The 23040-nt window shown below is 39.8% G+C and overlaps 1 protein-coding gene and 1 pseudogene across 3 annotated transcripts in view; both read right to left on the reverse strand.

Moving 5' to 3' along the window:
* DCAF5 (DDB1 and CUL4 associated factor 5) overlaps window positions 1-23040 on the reverse strand; it is a 100078-nt gene that overhangs the window by 17820 nt on the left and 59218 nt on the right. For all 3 annotated transcript variants that reach the window (XM_077909757.1, XM_077909756.1, XM_077909758.1), the window contains exon 7: window positions 9050-9116. In XM_077909757.1, coding sequence (XP_077765883.1) covers window positions 9050-9116 — 67 coding nt within the window. The remainder of the gene's footprint in view (window positions 1-9049; window positions 9117-23040) is intronic.
* LOC144320132 (mitochondrial carrier homolog 2 pseudogene) lies at window positions 21057-21625 on the reverse strand (annotated as a pseudogene).

Below are 23040 nucleotides of genomic sequence, written 5' to 3' on the forward strand. Positions count from 1 at the left end.
AGGGGTCAAGAGCAGCCTTCATGCAAGAACACTCAACCAGCCATTCATGAGGACACCAGAGGAAGACAATGTCTTGGATTCTAAGGAGTTTTTCAGAGAAAAGTTAAAAGGAAGAAAGCTTTCTTCACAAAGAATAACAATTATTGTAGAGAAGCTACTGAATACCCTCAACAACATCCCTAAGAAGGTAGATATTATTAGTATGGTTCTATTGTTTATATTGCTAACGTTCTTGTTTTACAGATGAAGAAATAAGTTTGGCAAGATTAAACAATTTTTCCAAAGCCAAAACTGGAAGACAAATGGATCAGGAGTTTAATGCAGGCCTACCAACTCTATTACATTATGCTTCTTTCCATAAATAGTAAGGTCTTAGCATAGAGGCATATCTCAAGGGAAGCAACTTTATCTGTGAAAACCCTAAGCCCTTTCCAACAAGAATAGAGGAAAGGGAAGAGAAGGCAATATGAGGATTTTCCAGAGACATCCATCTCTACCAAATGCTGCCAAATACATTACTACCATACCTAAGTTCTTAGGGAACAAATGATTGGGAAATTATGGATCTGTGGATGCTGATCTTACTATACATAGCACTAATGTCTTACATTTGAAAACACGGTTTTCAGAAAGCTCCCACAGCTGTTAAATCATTTCGTGATATGGGGCGTTGGGAGGGGAAGGATTTTTACAGAAGAAACTAAAGCTCAGACAATTGCTGTTATGTAACCTGCCTAGAATCACTCAATCAGCTAGTTAGTGGCAGAACTGGACTTGAATCCAGGTATGACTTTAAGCCTAATGCTCTTTCCAATATACCACTGGCTCTATACATAACTGCTGGTATGTTTATCTTCAGAAGCACCACATTAAGACAGATGCTCTTCCTACATACTTCAGAGGTATAAAACGTTCTGATGGGCTTTTTCTTTGCCACATCAAAATTCTCAGTTCAGTTTCTTTAATTTTGAGAGAGGTTTTCAGAAAATGAGTTATTATTTGGCATCAATTAAAAAACTGAGCCTAATCTTGCTAGGTAGCAAATTTTATGGTAGGTAGTAGGTTTCACCTCTCAAAATGATTTCCTCAGCCTACTATGAAGCACTATGCAAATTACTTAGCCGATTTGTTAAGTCCATACTGTTTACAAAATAAATACATTTCATCTCTTTGGAGTTTGGAACTGGAGTTCCCCAGTGATTTTTGGGTCTTTCTGAAAAGGAGTGGAGACAAAAACGATGCCCTTGCTTTTGACTCACACTTAGGACTGCTCTCCATCTAGTTCTCTCAGCATTTGATATGCACTGTAAAGCACACAGCAGGCATGCAATAAATGCTGATGGCTTGTCATATCATTAAGGCATATAACAGCAAGGCAGCTTCCCCATATTAGCCTGCCTTACTGGGATCCCTGGGTGGCGCAGCGGTTTGGCGCCTGCCTTTGGCCCAGGGCGCGATCCTGGAGACCCGGGATCGAATCCCACGTCGGGCTCCCAGTGCATGGGGCCTGCTTCTCCCTCTGCCTATGTTTCTGCCTCTCTCTCTCTCTCTCTCTCTCTCTGTGACTATCATAAATAAATAAAAAAATAAAAATAAAAAAAAAATAGCCTGCCTTAGTATCTTCTGTTCAACTGGCATGCATTGAAAGAGTGAACTCAGCCTTACTCCATATTTTGTTTAAATAAGAGAGGAATACGTTAGAGTTGGAATTTCCCCTAAAACTTTTCGTCATCTAAGCATTCAGAGCTAGAACCCAAGGGCCACCTTTAGTCCTCACGTTTGGCTTGCTAAATATTGCTGAGTATTTTTAAAATTATGAATTATTTGCCAATATTTAAATGTAGAAAGGTAGGGATCCTTGGGTGGCTCAGTGATTTAGCGTCTGCCTTCGGCCCGAGGCGTGATTCTGAAGTCCCAGGATGGAGTCCCACATCGGACTCCCTGCATGGAGCCTACTTCTCCCTCTCCCTGTGCCTCTCTTTACCTCTCTTTCTGTGTCTCTCATGAATAAATAAATAAAATCTTAAAATATATATATATATGTGTGTATATATATATGTGTGTGTGTGTGTGTGTGTATATATATATATATATATAGAGAGAGAGAGAGAGAGAGAGAGAGGTGTTACATATAAAAATGAGAAGTGCTAAGTATCCTCGAAGACAGGTTTAAGGGTAGGGCCCTAACCAGGAGGAACTGAAAGCCTGTATAAAGAGCAGTAATGCCATTATACTTCTCTGAACACATATGGCCCATTCCCCATATAGGCAGAAACCTAGGGGTTGCCAGCTGAAGTTGACCTAAAGAGGTTTTGGACTGGAGACACCAGGTGCAGTGGAGAATGGGACTAAACAAAAATCTGTGTACAAATCTGTGAGATTCACAGCTTTATTCCCCTATTTGGCTTTTAGAATCATGGCTCAACTGCCAGGCAAATACCCTCCAGACACTATATCAAAGAGTCCCATTCTGGAAAGGTAGCTGATCTCAAGAGGAGAAAGTCAATAGAGAATGTCCAAAATTGAAAATTCAAAAATATCATGAGTTTCAGGAAGAGAAAGGAATTGTTATATTTTTAAAAACTAAATTTTGCAATACGAATTTGATTTAAAAATTATGTACCTGTTTTATTTTGATAACAAGGAATACTTAATTATAAAAATAGTGAAGGTTATGAAAAAAGAATAAAAGGAACAAAGAAAAAGGAAAGATATATGAACAAGGGAAAAGAAAAGAATGTGAGTGGGTTTTCAGAAAAGTGGCAGGAAAAAAAAAAAAAGAAAAGAGGCAGGAAGGTTGAATTCCCCAAACGAGCCAAGGTTTATGAAAAATAATCCAAAAAGGTGCTTAGTTACATGCAGAACAAGATGATGATCAAGAGGACAGACTTACTGTGATAGTGATGATGCAATGTTGAAGGGTAATACAGAGAAAACAAACTCTTCAATTACCAGTTAGTGAATCCAACAAGAAAGATAATCACAAGGTCCTGTTCTTGTCTTGTGTACAAAGAAACCCAAGCATCAAGTAAAGAATGGGGATCCAGGACCAACCACAGCCCATGTGAAAACCATGGGGCTCCTAGCCAACTCTTAAGTATGAGCAGATCATGGGTTCTGTGGCCTCCAGAAACAGGTTATGTGATCCCGAGTGTATTTCTTGAAACACTTTGTAGCATACTTAATATCAGGGAGCCAAGATTTTCTCTGGTCTAGCCAGACTGTACTATATGTTGAGCTTATTCAGTTAATCCTTAAACAGGGTAGAACAAACCTGGAGGAGAGAAATCAGTACAGCAAAGAAACTAACAACATTTTGTTTAGGAACTGCTAAACTGACGTGGGGGGTGGTGCTATCTCTAGAGAAAAAATCTAAAAGGAGACATGAGAACTACCTTCAAATGAGCAAAAGGCTATGAAGAGGAAGAGGGGCCATTCTCAGTAAGCCAGCACTTAACTACTGGGAAACACAGTAAGACTTATGGAAGAACTTTCTAATCACTGGAGTTACCCTGGAGCAACAAGCACTTTATCATGGTGGACAAATGGTTTCCTCTTGTCCATCCTTTCCTTTTCTCATTAGAATATATTTATTGGAGAAAATGGGCTATCTGACAGTCTGGATTTTGTGGACTATATGCTCACATGTAGTACAATATGCTCCTCTGTCCTCAGTGCTTCCTGAAAACTGAAAGCTAGAGCCTGAGGTTTTATTCAGAGTTGTTTTATTTGGCAAGCTTATTAGTAGTATTGTGTTCCTTTTATCAGGAGGTACATAATGTCTAATTGCCTTTCTTTTTAAGATGTTGGCACCTGTCACTGCTCAGTATTTAGATGCATTAATTCATTGAGGGCTGCTGAATGATTGCATTAAAATTCTATTAATTTCTTTTTTAAAAGTGTCTTCGTTAAATCTAGATTTTTGGTAGATATCTCCCCCCGATATAGAATTCTAGGTTGGCAGGTTTTAATTCTCTAAGCACTTTAGAGATATCATTCTATTACATTCTGGTTTCCATAATTTGGCCATCACTCTTATTGTTGCTCATTTATAGGTATTTTGTATGTTTTCTCAGGCTGCTTTTGGGCATTTTCTTATTATCTTTTGTTTCTAATCATTTGACTTACGATGTGTCTAAGTGTATTGTATTTATCCTGTTTGTGGTTATTGAGTTTCTTGAATCTGAGAATTAGTCTAGTTCATTTGTTTTAGAAAATTCTTTAGCTGTTATCTCTTCATATATTGCTTTTGCTTCATTTTCTCATCCTTCTGGGACTTCAATTTCATATACGCTAGATCATGTGTTCAACTTGACTCACACCATTCTGCTCTTTCCATTCTTTGTTTTTATTGTTCTTTGATATCTTTTATTGACCTGCCTTCTACACACCAAGCTGTTGGCTGTAGGTTAAACCCATCCAGTAAATTCTTAGTTTTAGATACAGTTTTCAGGTTTACTTATTTATTAAAAGATTTTATTTATTTTTTCATGAGAGACATAGAGAGGGGCAGAGATATAGGCAGAGGGAGAAGCAGGGTCCCCAAGGGAAGCCCGATGTGGGACTCGATCCCAGGACCCTAGGATCACTCCCTGAGCCAAAGGCAGAGGTTCAACTGCTGATCCACCCAGGCGTCCCTAGTTTTCAGTTTTAGAATGTCTACATGATTGTTTTCTTTCCTTTTTTTAATATTTTATTTATTTATTTATTCATGAGAGACACACAGAGAGAAAGACAGAGAGAGAAGAAGGCTCCATTTTAGGGAGCCTGACCTGGGACTCGATCCCAGGTCTCCAGGATCAGGCCCTGGGCGGAAGGCGGCGCTAAATTGCTGAGCCACCAGGGCTGCCCCATGATTGTTTTCTAAATAGATTCCAATTCCCCACTGAAATTCTCTACATTTTTTTCCTATTTTCTTTATTATATTTATAATATTTAAAGTCCTTATCTGTTAACTTCAATATATGGATAATATTGTGGGTTGGCTTCTATTGATTATCTTTTTCCCTCTTGATTACTGGCCACAGTTTCATGCTTCATTATATTTTACCATATGCTAGACATGGAGTATAAAAGAAACAGAGAGAGACTGCTATGGACTGAATTGTCTCCCTCAAGTACATATGTTGAAGCCCTAATTCCCAATGTGACTATATTTGGAGATAGGGCCTTTAAAGAAGTAATTAAGTTTAAATGAAGTTATAAGGGTAGAACTGTAATCCACTAAGACTGGTATCTTCCTCAGAAGGGACACCAATGATGTGTGTGCACAGAGAAAAGGCCATGTGAGAACACAGTGAGAAGGTGGTCATTTGCAGGCCAAGGAGAAAGGCCTTAGGAGAAATCAAACTTGCCAGCACTTTGCTCTTGTCTGTTTAGCCTCCAGAATGTGAGAAAATACATTTTTGTTGTTTAAGTGACCCATTTTGTGGGATTTTGCAGCCCCAGCAGACTAACACAGAGACTAATGCTGATTTCCTCCATATGGCATTTACCCATTGTACTCTTGAGAAAATAAGATAAGGGGTTGATCATCCTCAATCTAATCATGAGGAACTAGGTCAGCACTGGGTTGCTTCGCTAGTAGGAATACATCTACCTCTGGTTTTAGAGGTCTCAAAGATAAGACCTGAGGGTGGCTTGTTGCATGTGCCTTTCTCTAACTGGGGTTTGGGTCCTAAGCACAAGGAAATGACAGGATAGTTTACTTGGCCTTTCTGGTTCAGCACCATCCTTAAGTGTAAGCCTCCTGAGGTTTTTTTTTTTTTTTTTTTTTTTTTTTTATTCTCTACGTCCAATGTGGGGCTCGAACTCACAACCCCAAGATCAAGAGTTGCGTGCTTTACAGACTGAGCCGGCCAGGTGCCCTGCCTCTTAGGCTTTTAATGAAGAGTCCGGCAAGTCTCTGTTGTCCTCTGTTTTGAATGTTCCATCTTTTGGAGATTTTAAGCTCCACTCTATCCTCCTTTCCCTGGGCACGTTCAAAATTTGGCAAAAGATCTGTGGAGCAGGCACCTCTCATTAGGGGACTTTGTCTCCAAAACGCTGTTTTTAGGTGGGCCTTGCATTCTGCCCCTCCAGCCCAGCACCATAGCTCCCAGGACAACGCCAGCACTCAGCAAATGTCGTACAAGGAAGATGGACCATGTCATTGGGGTATATCTAGATTCTTTTTTTCTTTCTTTAAGATTTTATTTATTTATTCATGAGAGAGACAGAGAGAGAAAGAGGCAGAGACACAGGCAGAGGGAGGAGCAGGCTCCATGCAGGGAGCCTGACGTGGGACTTGATCCTGGGTCTCTAGGATCATGTCCTGGGCTGAAGGTGGCGCTAAACCACTGAGCCACCCGGGCTGCCCGTATATCTAGATTCTAAGGTCATATCAACTCACACGGCCACTGCAAATTCTGATTTCTTCTGACCCCAGCAGCCTGCCTGTGGCAGCCCAATCTACAGCCTGTGCAGACGCCCCTAGGAAAGACGACAGTCAGCACCTTCCACTGGGCTAGGAAGGCTCTCCCTCAGAACTTGAGCTCTTTTAGCACACTTTGTTGTCGCAGCTCTCTGACACCTTTATGGCTTTTGTGATGTCATTTTTGTAGTTATTGTGGCAGGAGCTACCCACCGCATCCTCTGTGGGATCTGAATTCCTACAAGTCCTTTTCTAACAGAAATTTTACATTGTTCTTTTTTCCTCCTTGAAATAATATTTCCATATTACCTACCCCCTCCCCGGTTTCAGCTTAATATATTTTTGCACCTTGGAGGTTTTTACATCTCACAGTAATGTACCATGTGCTAGGGTTCAAATGGTCAGAAATCTATGGAGTATTTTTGGTTTTCTGGGTTTTTGTTTTTGTTTTTTAAAGTGAAAGAAGGGTAAAGGGGAAGTGGGAAAGGAGAATGGGTACTTCCATTTTTGATTTTATAAAAGAATATATACAGAATTTGAGAATCTAGAACTTGATTCCTTTAAAGCAGCTTGCCTAAAAAACCTTTGGAAAGTCAAGGTATCCATTTCCCAGTTTTAATATTAGAATCCTAAATCAGCTACCAGGTTCCTGCCAACCCAAAGACTGTACAGATAATCATCTATACTTGAAAAGTCAGCCCACTGTGGCCCAAACCTTAAATCAGTACAAAAATGAGCTAGGGGAGGTAAAAAGTCTATAATACTATTGATAATTTTTCCTTATTCTCTCTTTATACAAACATGAAAAAGATTCCAGAGAATAGCCCCAGGGGAAGAGGGTTATCCACTTACTTTTTTTTTTCTTTCTTTTAAAAGTTTTATTTATTTATTCATGAGAGACACACACAGAGAGAGGCAGAGACATAGGTAGACAGAGAAGCAGGCGCCCTGCAGGGAGCCTGATGCAGGACTCAATCCCAGGACCCTGGGACCATGACCTGAACCAAAGGCAGAGGCTCAACCACTGAGCCACCCAGGCACCCTGGGGTTATCCATTTTCTATTTTAAAAGTCACATTGACTTAATAATTAAAGCTTTTTAAGATCAGATAAAAGAGATCATTAAGCCCAAAGATTATTTCTCAGATAATAAATCTAGAAGATTGGGGGAGTGGGAAAGCTAATACATAACTACCTCTCAGGGACGCCTGGGTGGCTCAGTGGTTGAGCATCTGCCTTTGGCTTAAGGCATAATCCTGGAATCCAGGGATCAAATCCCACGTCGGCTTCCTGCATGGAGCCTGCTTTTCCCTCTGTCTGTGTCTCTGCCTCTCTCTCTCTCTCTTTCTGTGTCCCTCATGAATAAGTAAATATAATCTTAAAAAAAAAAAAAAAGAACTACCTCTCATGCTAGAATACCACTTTTGTTCAGATAGACTGCTGCTGTCCCATCTGGTTGTGCTTCACAGGTAAGCTGATTCATTTAATGCTTTCCAAATTCCAGAAGAAGAAAAAAAGGCCTTTTGCAAACTGTTTAGTAACCAGACCACAGTAATAGGATAGTTATGTCAAAAGTGGGCTTCAACAGTTTTGAATATTGTTTGGGAACAATATTGTTAATTCAGTAACAAGCGAGCGAACAATTTCCCTAAACTCTGAGCACTGGGCAAATTTTATGTAATACACTTGGCATAGTCCTCTATTACTTTCCTAATGGACATTTTCCAGTTTGATGCCATGTATCACCTGGAGCAGATGGCTATATTGAGCTGTCCTGAGAATAAAAAATAGACATTTTTCTACCAGTAGGAAGCAACCAGTGTAAGATTCAACTGAGCACGTGAGGACACTATTATCAAGAATGAAGAATGAGGGCAGCCCGGATAGCTCAGTGGTTTAGTGCTGCCTTCGGCCCAGGGCATGATCCTGGAGACCCAGGATCAAGTCCCAGGTCAGACTCCCTGCATGGAGCCTGCTCTCCCTCTGCCTCTCTCTCTCTTTCTCTCTCTCTGTCTCTTCATGAATAAATAAAATCTTAAAAAAAAAAAAAAAAAAAGATCCATGCTGTTTGAAAGCTCAGATGGCCTAGATCCAAATTTATGTAAAATTGCAGACAGTTTTCAGAATATATCTAGAAAAAATGCAGAAATATTTCTTCCTAATTTCTCTGATATCTGGGGTCAGCTAAACCCCAGGGAGTGAACCTGTCCATCAACAAAGTTTCCTTTTAGTTAACATCATCAGGAAGGCCAAAGGAAAGGAAGAGACCTAACAACTCTTTGTAGAGTAATAAACAAGAATGTGTAAATGGATAAGAAAGGAAAACCAAGATAAAAATATTCTAGGTATGAAATTGGAGAGAGGAAAATGGACATAATAAAGATCTATGAAGTCTAAGAAAAGTTCTTAGGAGAAAAAATCTGAGCATCACAATGTCAATAAGGGTCTGTATGAAGGTTAATAGTGAAATCTGGCTTCTAATTTTTGTTTAAATTTCCCTTGGCCACTTTTCTGATAAACTTACTATGTTAAAAGAAATATCATCCCTATTGCTACAGATCAGTCCTTTCAGGGCACAGCATGCCAAAGGTCAATAGAGCCAACATTAGCTGTAAGTTCATAGTAGGGATATACTCACCTGCTTCTGGATCTGCAGGAATTCTCCACATGTACAGGTTAAAGTCATCAGAGCCTGAAAGGATATACTGTTGGGATTAAAAAAAAAAAAAAAACACACATTATTTATGTCTTGATTTATACATAAAGTACCTACATCTATCTACCTATCCATCTAGAGAAAGACTCTTTTTAAAAAAGATTTTGTTTCTTTATTCATGAGAGACACAGAGAGGCAGAGACATAGGCAGAGGGAGAAGCAGGCTCCCTGCAGTGAGCCTGATACAGGACTTGATCCCAGGATCTCAGGATCCGACCTGAGCAAAATGCAGATGCTCAACCAACTGAATCACCCAGGCGTCCCAGATTTTTTAAAAATAAATGAGACAAATGGGCATATATATATATATTCATAAGGTACCACAAAGCAAATACCTTTTTAAAAGTATTTGCCAATTAAAAGGCTCGTTGGCAGGCAGCCCTGGTGGCTCAGCGGTTTAGCGCCGCCTTCAGTCCAGGGTGTGATCCTGGCGACCTGGGATGGAGTCCCACATCAGGCTCCCTGCATGGAGCCTGCTTCTCCCTCTGCCTGTGTCTCTGCCTCTTTCTCTCTCTGTGTCTCTCATGAATAAATAAATAAAATCTTAAAAACAATTTTTTTAATAAAAAGCTTGTTGGCTAAACTTCAGCAACAAAACCCCAAAGAACCTAATTCAAAAATGTTAGGTAAAGGACTTGAACAGATATTTCTCCAAAGAAAATATATAAATGCTTAATAAGCACATGTAGAGATGCCCAACATCACTAATTATTAGGTAAATGAAAATCAAAATCACAATGAAATACCACTTCACAGTCACTGGGATGGCTAATACCAAAAAACCCCCAACCACCCAACCAAACAAACAAAAAAAACCCCCAGATAATAAGTATTGGCAAGGATGTGGTGAAATTGAATCCCTGTGCATTGCTGGTGGGAATTTATAATGGTGCAACCACTAGGAACACATTATGGAGGCTCCTCAAAAAGTTAAACATAGAACTACCATAAGATCCAGCAATTCCACCCCTAGGTATATGACAAAGAACTGAAAGCAGGAACTTGAGCTATCTATCCACTGATGTTCATAGAAGAATACTTAGAATAGCCAAAATGTGGAAATAACCCAAATGTCCATCAATGGATGAACAGATAAATAAAAATGTAGTATGTACATACAATGGACTATTATTCAGCCTCAAAAAGGAAATTTGATACATACTATAATATGGATGAATCTTGAATACATTATGCTAAGTGAAATAAGCTAGATACAAAAAGACAAATATCATATGGTTCAATTTATATGAGATGCGTAGTCAAATTCATAGAGACAGAAAGTAGAATGGTGGTTGCCAAGAACTAGGGAGAGGAAGGATTGGGAGCTGCTATTTAATGGGTATGGAGTTTCGGTTTGGGAGGATGAAAAAGTTCTGAAATTGGATGGTGGTGTTGGCCATACAACAATTTGAATGTAGTTAATGCCACAGAACAACACACTTAAAAATTATTATAATGTGAAGTTTTGTTATGTGTGTGTATATGTGTATATATATTTAAGATTTTTATTACTGAAGCATAGTTGACATACAATGCTATATTAGTTTCAGGTGTACAACATAATGATTTAACAATTCTACAGATTACTCAGTGCTCACCGTAAGTGTAGTTACCATCTGTCACCATATACCATGACAGTATTTTTGACTATATTCCCTATGCTATACTTTGCATCTCTCTGTGACTTATTTATAACCAGAAGTTTGTGCCTTTTAATCCCCCTCACCAGGCAGCCCTGGTGGCTCAGCGGTTTAGCGCCTGCCTTCGGCCCAGGGAGTAATCCTGTAGTCCTGGGATCGAGTCCCACATCAGGCTCCCTGCATGGAGTCTGCTCCTCCCTCTGCCTGTGTCTCTGCCTCTCTCTATCTTTCTCAGTCTCTCAAGAAAAAATAAATAAAATCTTTAAAAAAAAAAAAAAAATCCCCCTCACTTATTTCACCCATCTCCTCAGTCCCCTTCCCTCTGGCAACCACCAGTTTGTTCTCTGTATTTATGAGTTCATATCTGATTTTGGTTTTGGTTTTTAGATTACATATATAAGTGAAACCTTATGATATTTGTCTTTCTCTATCTGACTTATTTCACTTAACATAATACCCTGTACGTTCATGCACATTGCTGTAAATGGCAAGATCTCATTCACTTTTATGGCTGAGCAATATTCCATTTTATATATATATTACATACACCACATATATGCCACATCTTCTTAACCCATTCACCTATTGATGCACACCTGGGTTACTTCTATAGCTTGGCTACTGTAAATAATGCTGCAAAAAACACAGGGGTGCATATATCTTTTCAAATTAGTATTTTCATTTTCTTTGGGCAAATACCCAGTAGTGGAATTACTGGATCATATGGCAATTCTATTTTTAATTTTTTGAGGAGCCTCCATACAGTCTCCACAGTGATTGCTATGTTATGTATATTTTATTACAATTTTTCAAAAAAACATCTAATGCAGAACAAAAAATTAGGAGCTTCCCAGAGGTCCTTTTTTAGCAAGTATAAGCATCCTTGCTGTCAACTGACATCTTTGCACAAGAAACCATCACCAACCTAGCCATGAGTTAGTGCCAAGAGCATAAGCAATCCCCTTTTATGTGGCAGCTTCAAACTACTTGATCTCAGATTTGACACTGAGCCAAACTGATTCTAATTAGGACTTATAAAAGCATCGTCTAACATTGTCTAACAGCAACAAGTCAGTAACCCTGACAGCTCATTTATTTGCAAAGATGAACAAAAGTGTACTTTAAGTTGAAGTCAGCACTACTTCCTGCCTTTTGGGGTCATCTTATTTCCCTAGAAAAAGAAAGGCCTACAGTTTTCTTTTCCCTTTTTAAAATTTTTATTTAAGAGAGGCGAGGGGACGAGGGGAAGAGAGAGAATCTTAAGTAGACTGCACACACATGAGGCTGGATCTCACAACCCTGAGATCATGGCCTAAGCCAAAATCAAGAGTCAGATGCTTAACTGACTCTTGCCACCCAGGCACATCAGGGCCTACAATTTTCTAGAGAAAACTTCTTAGTTAAAAATGACACTGTGAACAATTCCAAAAACTGTTAAGTTCAACATACACACAACCTCATACCTAATGTAAATACTTTACAATAATTAGAAATCAATTCACCAGTCTTCAAAATACTTGTAGGAACATGAGAAAGGAGCAAAGAAAGGTATGTTTAAAAGATAAAGAAAATGCTATCCACAGAGTTAGGTGATTTAGCCCAGGGCACAGTGAGAAAAGAAATGGGTCCAATTTCCTCATCTGGTTGCTCTGCTCACCGTTATTGTCTGAATGTTTGTGTTCCCCACCAAATATACATGTTGAAATTCTAATGTTCAGTGATGGTATCAGGAGCTGGGGCCTTTGGAGGGTGATTAGGTCCATGAACAGAATTAGTGCTTTTTTTTTTTTTAAAGATTTAATTTATTTATTCATGAGAGAGAGAGAGAGAGGCAGGCAGAGACACAGGCAGAGGGAGAAGCAGGCTCCACGCAGAGAGCCCGACGTGGGACTCGATCCTGGGTCTCCAGGATCACACCCTGGGCTAAAGGCAGGCGCTAAACCCCTGAGCCACCCGAGTGTCCCAGAATTAGTGCTCTTAATGAAAGACCCAGCAGAGGTCCCCAGATGCCTTCCACAATGTGAGGACACAGAGAGAAGTCTGCAGTCTGCAACCCGGAAGAGGATCTTCACCAGAACCCAACCATGCTGGCACCCTCAATTTGGACTTCCAGCTTCCAGAACTGTGAGAAAGAAATTATTATATTTATAAGACACCAATCCATGCTATTTTGTTCTAGCAGCCATAATAGACTAAGACATTCTCTGAAGCTCACTTAATTCTAAGATTCCATGCGTACTCTCTGAAGGAAGGGTGGAAATCAGATCAGAGCTAAAAGTATTTAAGCTGCTGGCTCATGGTTACCTGACAAATCACTACATAAATACCCTCAAGATAAGGAAACCCAAAGACAAATCCTACAGGACTTCAATTTAAAATTTTCCTTAAAAAAAAATAAATAAATAAAAAATAAATTAAAAAAAAATAAAATTTTCCTTAACAACATAAAAAAAACAACTTGATTTTAGGGACGCCTGGGTGGCTCAGTGGTTGAGTGTCTGCCTTTGGCTCAGGGCAGGATCCTGGGGTCCTGGGAACATCCCACATCAGGATCTCCACAGGGACCCTGCTTCTCCCTCTGCCTATGTCTCTGCCTCTCGGCCTCTCATGAATAAATAAATTTTTAAAAATAAAAAAAAACCCATTTGATTTTAAAAATGGGCAAAGGACTTGAATAGACATTTCTCCAACGAAAAAAATATACAATGGTCATATACAAATGGCCAATAAACATATGAAAAGATGCTCAACATCACTAATCATTAGGGAAATGCGTATCAGAACCACAATAAGATACTATCTCACGTTCATTAGGGTGGCTCATCCCTAAAAAACCAGTTAAGTAGTTCCTCAAAAAATTAATAAAGTTACCACATTATTCAGCAATTCCACTTCTAGGTAAATATTCAAAAGAACTGAAAAGAGGATCTGTATGAGATATGTGTACATCTATGTTCATAGCAGCATTATTACAGTAGCCAAGAGGTGGAAGCAACACAAGTATACATCAACAGATGAATGGATTTTAAAAATGTGGTGTATACATGTAATGGAAAATCATTCACCCTTAGAAGGAAGGAAAATTCTGACCTGTACTACAACATGGATGAATCTTGAACATTAAGTGAAATAAGCCAAGCACAAAAAGACAAATACTGTATGATTCCACTTATGAGGTACCTAGAGTAGCCACATTCATAAAGACATAAAGTAGAATAGTAGTTGCCAAGGACTGAGGGGAAGAAGGAATGGGGAGCTTCTGTTTAATGGGTGTGAAGTTTCAGTCTAGGAAAATGAAAAACTTCTGGTGAAGGATGGTGGAGATGGTTTACACTATGTTGTGAATATACTTACTACAACTAAAGTATACACTTTTAAAGCTTCCTTAAAATAAGAAAAAAAGAAAAAGTGAATCCTTGCTGCCCTGACTTTAGGATTCAGCTAGTAACTCCCTGTAGTTTATGACACTTTCCTCATTTTATGTTAGGAAGCTGGAATTTAGGAGCCCAAGGGCTTTCCTCTCAAACCTGTTTACAAAACCACCTACTAGTTAGGGGGCAAAATTCATTGATTGCATACTAACTGGGCACTATGTGCCACATACTCTAGGACTTATGAAGACATGTAAGGTAATACCTGGGTTTCCAAGGAACTTAAGGTAGAAAATATACATGTAGGTACACAACTACCATGCCAGGAAGTAGAAATCACTAGGTGCCATTATGACAAATAAGATGCCTGGTGATTTACAAAAAAGGTAAAGCAGAATAGATTTGCACATTGAGCTGACCTTGGGTAAAGACATGAAAAAGTGGGCACCTGGGTGGCTCAGTGGTTGAGCATCTGCCTTTGGCTCAGGGCATAGTCCCAGGGTCCTGGGATCAAGTCCCACATCAGGTTTCCCATGGAAAGCCTGCTTCTCCCTCTATGTCTCTGCCTCTCTTTCTGTGTCTCTCATGAATAAATAAATACAATCTTAAAAAAAAAAAAAAGATGAAGATGATGTGAAAAAGGTAAAAGGAAGGGGCAGAGAGAAAGCAATGGGTGTCGTTTCAGCAGAAACAGGAAGCATGGCATAGCTCAGTCCTTGAGACCCCGCTCATATCCCTGGAGTATGTTAAGAAGCCTTACTGCTTCATATACGCTACCTGATTTCCAACGGCTAGTATCTGAATCAAGGCCTAGGAGACCGCAGGCTGCTCTGATGAACAAACACTTCTTGGAAGCACCACCAACCAATGACTGATGGAAGTGGGTGTGTCGATATTCTAGCTTCCTTGTTCCCCAGGTGGGTAACTCTTGACATGTGTGTTGAATATTCTCTCCTCTCAGGATCAAACTCCAGTTGCCCACAGTTGTCGCTGGCTCACTAGATCACCCTTCCTTTCCCTATCTTATTTCCTCACTCTTCTAGTATTTCTTGCATTTCCAAATTAACTGTGTGCATCTGAAACTTGAACCCAAAATAAGACACATGGGGAGACAAAACATAGAACTATCCACTGATTATTTGTATATATGATACGTACCTTATTTATTACTACTCAGCATCTCATTTCATGCTCTATGTTTAAATGAGGCTTAAGACTTTGTATAGAAGTCCTGCTACCCTGTCCCCCACCCAATACCTTTCTCAAACTAAAACAAAAAATAAGTATTAAAAAAAAAAGTGGGGAAAAAAAAGTGAGACAAGGCTAGGTTTATCAGAGGTTTACTATTTTATAGTGAAGGATCAGAGCTTTCCTTTGCTCAGCTATTCAGCAGAGAAAGTCATGAAAAGGTAAAAGGGGACTCCCAGACAGAATGCTGACTCAGAAGACTGCCTTAGAAGGAAGTAAACTCCCACAGAGTTAAGGCCTCTGGGATTTAATAGGACAGCTCCTAAAATATGTAGAAAATGCATACAATGTACAGGCTTCCCCTCAGGGATAAGGGCAACTCCTGACCCTCTCTTCCTCTTGGAACCATCACAAGGGAACAGCTTGGGATGCTTTCCAAGGCAGGGGTCTTGACCCACTGCCGTCTAGTCAGACCGTTTAAGTGTTCACACACACTGGAATCACAAAACTGCCCTGGAATTCATTTATGGCATGTCATGGTTGTCTGCTGGGTCCTTTCCAGCATTAAAAGTTGGCTGCCTGGGATACTGCTGACTGTGGGAGACTGAAATAAAAATGAGTTCATCCTTTATTCATTAAACAAATATTTATCCAATGTCTACTATGTGTTGGGCACTGCTCCAAGGAAAGAAATATAGAATTGATCAAAAAAAGATGCTGTCCCTGCCCTCATGAAGCTTCTTACATTTTATTGGGTGAGGAGAGAAAGAAATTACGTGCACATGTAAAGTGAGAAGAGAGTGGAGAGAGGGGAAAAAAGTTAAGAATGCGCACCCCGATGTTTATAGCAGCAATGTCCACAATAGCCAAACTGTGGAAGGAGCCTCGGGGTCCATCGAAAGATGAATGGATAAAGAAGATGTGGTTTATGTATACAATGGAATATTACTCAGCCATTAGAAACGACAAATACCCACCATTTGCTTTGACGGGGATGGAACTGGAGGGTATTATATGCTGAGTGAAGTAAGTCAATTGAGAAGGAAAAACATCATATGGTCTCATCAATTTGGGGAATATAAAAAATAGTGAAAGGGAATAAAGGAGAAAGGAGAAAAAAATGAATGGGATATATCAGAAAGGGAGACAGAACATGAAAGACTCCTAACTCTGGGAAAACGAACTAGGGGTGGTGGAAGGGGAGGTGGGCGGGGCATGGGGGTGACTGGGTGACGGGCACTGAGGTGGGCACTTGACGGGATGAGCACTGGGTGTTATTCTATATGTTGGCAAATTGAACAATAAAAAATAAATTTATAAAAATTAAAAAAGAAGAATACGTATTTGTGTCTGATGGTAATAAGAGTTATAAAGGAAAATTAAACTTAAGAGGTCAGGACATACAGAAGGTGCTAGGGGTTGGTTATTTCTGTTTTATATAGACTGGTCACAGAAGGTCTCTCTGATAACATGGCATTTTTGAGAAGAACTTAAATGAGAGAACAAGTTGTATGAGTATCTGGAAGAAGAGTCCTCCAGGAGAGGGGACAGAGTTCTGGGCTATTTAAAATATACAGTAGCCAAAAGAGCTCTTTTGTCTTTTTTTTTTTTTTTTAAGCTTTGCAAAAATACAGATTATTTCAGGCAGGCTGAATGCACAGTATGTTTAACATCATTAGAGCTGTTGAAAATGCTCCCCTCTTCTAAGGCTGTGTTGGAAGGGCCAATCTTCTCCCAGGCCCTGCTAAATCTATTAGTGTTCAAGAGGGCAATTTGGGGCACTGCTAGTCTTGATTGGCTTTCTCACAGATATTTAAATATTTGCTGTGGGATACAAGGAAAAATGAGCAAGAAAACAAAGAACAAGTAGTGTCAACACCAATCACTACCAAAAGAAACCCAAAGTGCATAATTATATTCAAATTTAGAAACACTATAATTATTTGAATTAACCAGAAAATTGAACTTCACCTCAAGTGGTGAATTGAAGGTACAGGGTTTTCTCCCTCTTTTCCTTTTCATCTTGATAGCTAATTTCAAATAGTCTCTGCATATTCTTACCCAGAGAATCTGGTGTTGAATCTGAGTAAAGGCTTCTGGCCTAGATAACAGAATGGTTCAGCAACAGATAACCCTTTAAAAATAGGTAAACCATAGAAACATAATAGAAAAAATGCACCAAATTCTCACACTTAATATTTATGCTCCCTTTTGTGATAGAAGACTTCACAAGCAAAGTTCACATTATTTTTTTTAAAGATTTTATCTGAGAGAGAGGGAGAGAAAGAGAGAGTACAAGGAGGGGGAGGGGCAGGGGGAGTAGCAGGTTCCCTGCTGAGCTGGGAGTCTGATGTGGGATTTGATCCCAGGACCCTGGGATCTTGGGATCATGATCTGAGTAGAAGGCAGATGCTTAACCAACTGAGCCACACAGGCTCCATTTAAAACACTACCATGAAAAAACTTTAAGATTGTTCAATTTTTAAAAAGCAAAAACTAAAGAGGTGATATTAAGTTTATGGCCAAGTGAGGACATGAATATAAATAATTACTTTCTCTCTTAGTTCTTTTCTTTGACTTTATTCTAAACAGTGAAGGGGTAAATGACAAATTAAAAACTCACTTCATATGAATCTTTAACTTTATATCCTACTGAGATGAATAGGGCAGGGCTCCAAAGAAGGAGAAAAAATATTTTAGATAGTCTATTACCTAGGCAATTAAAGGTCCATTTCCCAAAATACTCTAGATTGCAGGGGGGAGGTGGGAGATCCACACGCTATTTCAGCTCAGAGAGGGGGAGATAAAGTTAATTTTAATTTGGTTTCGTAAGACGGTGACACCAATATAAAAATGAGCGTTAAGTTGTACGGGTTCATATCATCCATAATCCTTCCCAGCTGCCCACAATGGTTAAAGGTTGCCTACATTCTGACCTATCTCACTGTTCATTCATTCTGTAGTCCAAAAGGACGGCCTGTTTACTGATCTTGAGGCAACCTAGTTCTAAACAGAGCTAACCTGAGGCCAGTGCATTTTACCTAATCCTTTTATCTAATCCACTATCTCTATGGAATATTAACTTGGTCAAACAGAGGGACACAATAACTGTTCTTCTCAACAGATTTCAAGAAGAAACCACCATCAACATGAAAGAAAGATTACTGCATTAGCACTCTGTCACTGTCTCATTTGCCCACATATCCTTGTCAATCCATTAACCATTATAGAAAACAGCCATTTACCTAACACTTCCACTCTCTAGTAGGCTGCTGCAATGTCCAGTGTCCCCTCCAGAAACTCCTGATGCTTTCATCTTTTAGCATTCTCAAATTACACAAGCTTTGAGAAAGATCTTTTTCTATTTGCAAAGGCATTTTGTTAACTGAATACCCAAAGAAGCCCATGCGCCTAAATACAGAGACCGCCTTTAGAGTCACCAAGTCACAGGAAATTTTAAATAACCTAAAGGTTCAAAGAGGGATCTAAGCATGGCCTGACCTGTCACAGCAAAACTTCTTACTAAATAGAAAGTTCTTAAAAAAAAAAAAAAAAAAAATTGAGGAGGGGGATCCCTGGTAGCTCAGCAGTTTAGCGCCTCCCTTTGGCCCAGGGCGTGATCCTGGAGACCAGGGATCAAGTCCCATATCAGGCTTCCTGCATGGAGCCTACTTCTCCCTCTGCCCCCACCCCCTGTCTCTCATGAATAAATAAATAAAATCTTTAAAAAAATCAAAGAAAAACAAAAGAAAACCCAAATTTATTAGTTATCTTCTAGCAAAGCAACTATTTTTTTCACGCTAATGCTTTTATTTAAACATGTTACAGATAACCCTATTAACAGTATTCTAAGGCCTCACTGGGTTTAGAAACATAAACAAAAACTGTCCCCTCCCTCCCAGCGAAAGTCCACATAAAAACAAGAAAAGGTTCTACATGGCAGGACGGATAGGCCATAACCTGATGTGCTCCAAGAATAACCCATTAATGTCTTAACAGGTCTTTTGGTAACAGAAATCTCTTTCAGCTTCATATCTCTCTAAGTGTATGTATATGTATGTGTAAGTGTGTGCCTGTGTGTTTGCACAGCATGTGATATTCCCAAACATCTGTTGATAAAGAAAGGAACATATCAATAAGTTACCCCTCACTGAATAGCGATCAACTCACAGTTCTCTCCAAAGCTCCCCCCATAGTAATTGATTAATTATTCTCCAGTAAATGGCATGCCTGTCTAATTAACTGTATTGGATAGAAAAACCAGATGGTTCTCTCTAGCCTAGATTAGTAACAGTAGAGAAACTGCTATTTAAATCAAACACAACTCTTACTTCTCCTTGACCTTTTGCCAGAAAGGGAAAAAAAAGTGAACAATTTTGTGACGTGCTGCTTTCTAGAAGACTATTTCCAGAAACAGGTTTGCAATTAGTATATAATATTTGTATCATTTATACCCAGTTCCTGCCACAAATGCCATCCAAAGCAATCCGGGCAATTTTGCTTTGGAAACGGCCAAAGCCACAGGCTTATTTTATTTGTGGTAGGAGAAGTAGAATTCCGTTGGCTCCCAAAAAAAGAATACAAATATGCATACCCATAAGACTACCACTATTTTTTGCATGTAAAGTTACATGACTCTTGCTTCTTTGGACCACTTGCCATTTCAGCTCCATTAGGCTTCTGGAATTCTTTGGTTTATTAAAATAACTAACTCTTATGGGTTCTAAGTAGAATAAATTCTATTAATAAAGAAATGTTCCATAAAGAGAGCCAATAATAGTCAAATAATCAGTAGGGAAGAAATGTAAAAATGCTCTAAATCTCCAACAGCTGCTTATAACAAAGTAGCTTGCCTTACTTAAAGATGGATTTTTATTTGGCAAAACTCTTTTGGAAAACTAAGCAAGATGGCAGGCAATCAACTCAATGGCCTTCAGCACTGATCTCTCCTCTGTGGGCCTCAGTTGTTATATTTGGGGCCTGGGCAGTGTAGAGATAGCATCACTTATTTCAGTCCGCATTTATCACTCATTTCAGCCTGCATATGAGTATTTATACTCTTCATTCAAGCAGGGGTCTCCAAATATTCACAGGAAGAAACATTACTTTCCTTTTTCTCCAAAGTTGGAAAATACTTGAAAAAGAGGCAAAGGTACTGAAAGTAAAATCTCTAAGGAGGATAGGGCAGGTAGAGCAGGAAATATTATACTCTGTTCTCTTCATGAATATCTACCAGCAATTTCCAAGTACAGCCCAGCCTCCAAGGCAGGAACTATACATTAAAGGAGAACTGTCATATGTTGTGTCACCAGATCACATCAATTCCTTTTGTTCTTAAGAAGAAATCAGCTCACCTGAGTTCCTTCTCAGCTAAACATTTATAAACTAGATCATATATAGCAGACCTGCTATACTCCAAAACCTTTTTAGGCTTTGCAAGCTCTAAAACTGCATCAGTAAATGGACTAAAAGATCTAATCCATGGGTTAAAATCTTAGTCCAGGATTGCTAACACCCAAAACCTCTAGGTTTCAGGAATTCCCTAAACTCTTTAATTTCATATACAAAATGAGGTGCGTATGTACATTTTCCTGAAATAAGTGTTCATAGCTTTTAGATTTTCAGAGAGGCTCGGGATTCAAAAAGGGTTATACACATGGCTGATTTAATAAGTTATTTTCTTTTTTCCCCAAGATTAAATGCTAATTTAAAAAAGCGCACCACACAGTATAGAAATCAACATTCTCTCCCATAATTCTGTGCATCTGGGACTATAGAAATGTCACTGTCCCTGCCCCACATCTTCAAATTAACATTCTCAGGTCACAACAATAAGTCTTCCCAAAAGGGACCTTCTGGAAAAACAAGCTATTTCCTCAGCTCATATTTCCCTCTTTTTGTAGCATGCACCAGCAATCTATCCAAGAAGTATACATTGGGGAGTAAGGAGGGGATCCACCAGCAAGCCCACAGTTGTTGACAGCCATAATATTAGAGACAAGCACAAAGGGATAGGTCAACGTACTGGCAAAATATCCTGTGACAGCTTGGGAATAACTCATTTCACTCATGGTAGAAACCCTACTGTCCAGTGCATAGGTATTGACGAGGTAGGCCAGTGAGTTACAGAGCCACAAAGAAATGATCTCACCTAGGGGACAAGGAATAAGACCTGCAAAAAAATCCTAGGATGCCCTCTTCACGATAGATGGTTACTATGGAGTCATAAAGTCCACAATACTTGGATTCTCTGCCAATGAATTGTACCATAGATCTCAGTGTGATCACTGCAGAAGACAGAAAAGATTTTTAAAACTACATTGAGATAAATTTTGATAGCCCGTAGAAGGGATGTGTGATGAGGGTAGCAGCAGAACTGGCCATCATTTTTCAAGTTGTCTCCTTGATAACTTGGTCGAAGGAAGGTGTGACTTCTTTCTGTACATTTCCAGAACCTAAATCCTCAACCTTGTCACATTCTTGGTAATGCTATAAAACTTTACCATGGACCACAGTTCCAAGGACACCTGAACACAGTCTTGGGAGTTAAGCCTGTGAACAACCCATGCTTCCCATCGATGCTTGCAATGTGCTGAGCATAACAAAACAACCAGGAAGCTGACATGCTTGCCACCCAAAAATATATATATATATATATTTTAAGATTTTATTTATTTATTCATGAGAGACACACAGAGAGAGAAAGGCAGAGACACAGGCAGAGGGAGAAGCAGGCTCCATCCAGGAAGCCCGACGTGGGACTTGATCCCAGGTCTCCGGGATCACGCCCTGAGCCAAAGGCAGATGCTCAACCGCTGAGCCACCCAGGTGTCCCACACCCAAAAAATATTTCGTCCTGTTGTTGGAGGAAGAGGCTCATATCCCACCTGGATGAGCACCTTCACATACATGAGCGGCTGGGATAGGATGCTGAGGCCAGAGCCCAGGAGCACCTGACTGGCTGCGTCCGCCATGATGGTGGACGGACAGACAGACTGAGCCACCAAGCGACCACGGACGGACAGACAGACCGAGCCACCAAGCGACCAAGCCGCTCCCAGATCACGTGCCAGGGCTGTCGGCTTCACTGGCCCTACCGCAGCACCCGCACTCGCACGCAGCGGTGGGCACCTCCCCGCCCAGGCCCTGCCCACCACCCCTAATAAGTTATTTTCATACTAACTTCTCTCTATAAAGTAAGTCTTCTAAATAATTCACCTAAATAACATATACAACAAGGAATTCCTTTTCCTCCTTAACCCATGGAAGATGCTACTAAAACTTGCTCTGTAGAACCCAGGTGGCAGCATGTCTATGAGGAAGAGAAGAGAGCGTGATCACAGGCAAGAGACTGAGTCTAGTTCTCCTTCTGTGACTGATGATATCTGCTGTTTCAAACACTCTAGGCCTCAGCTTCTCATGGGAGTAAAGTCTGTCACTGGGAGGATTCAGCATGAAATGAAAGTGCTTCAGAAGCTAAAAGGCTAAAAATATACAAGATACAAAAGAAAGACGAAGAGAAGAAAATATTGCCTCAAGTCACAAAGCAAGTCAAAGGATAGACCCCAAGTGTGTACCTTTATTTCAGATAAAGAAGAACATATGGCATGCCACACCCCCAGTGAGCTTAATCAAGGCTGCACGGAGTTATAAAAAGAGCAAAGTTAGAACTTTATAGGGTGCTTCACTGGCCCAGAGCACACTTACTGGTGAA

The sequence above is a fragment of the Canis aureus genome, chromosome 9 (genome assembly GCF_053574225.1).
Source record: "Canis aureus isolate CA01 chromosome 9, VMU_Caureus_v.1.0, whole genome shotgun sequence".
In the NCBI taxonomy this organism is placed as follows: domain Eukaryota; kingdom Metazoa; phylum Chordata; class Mammalia; order Carnivora; family Canidae; genus Canis; species Canis aureus.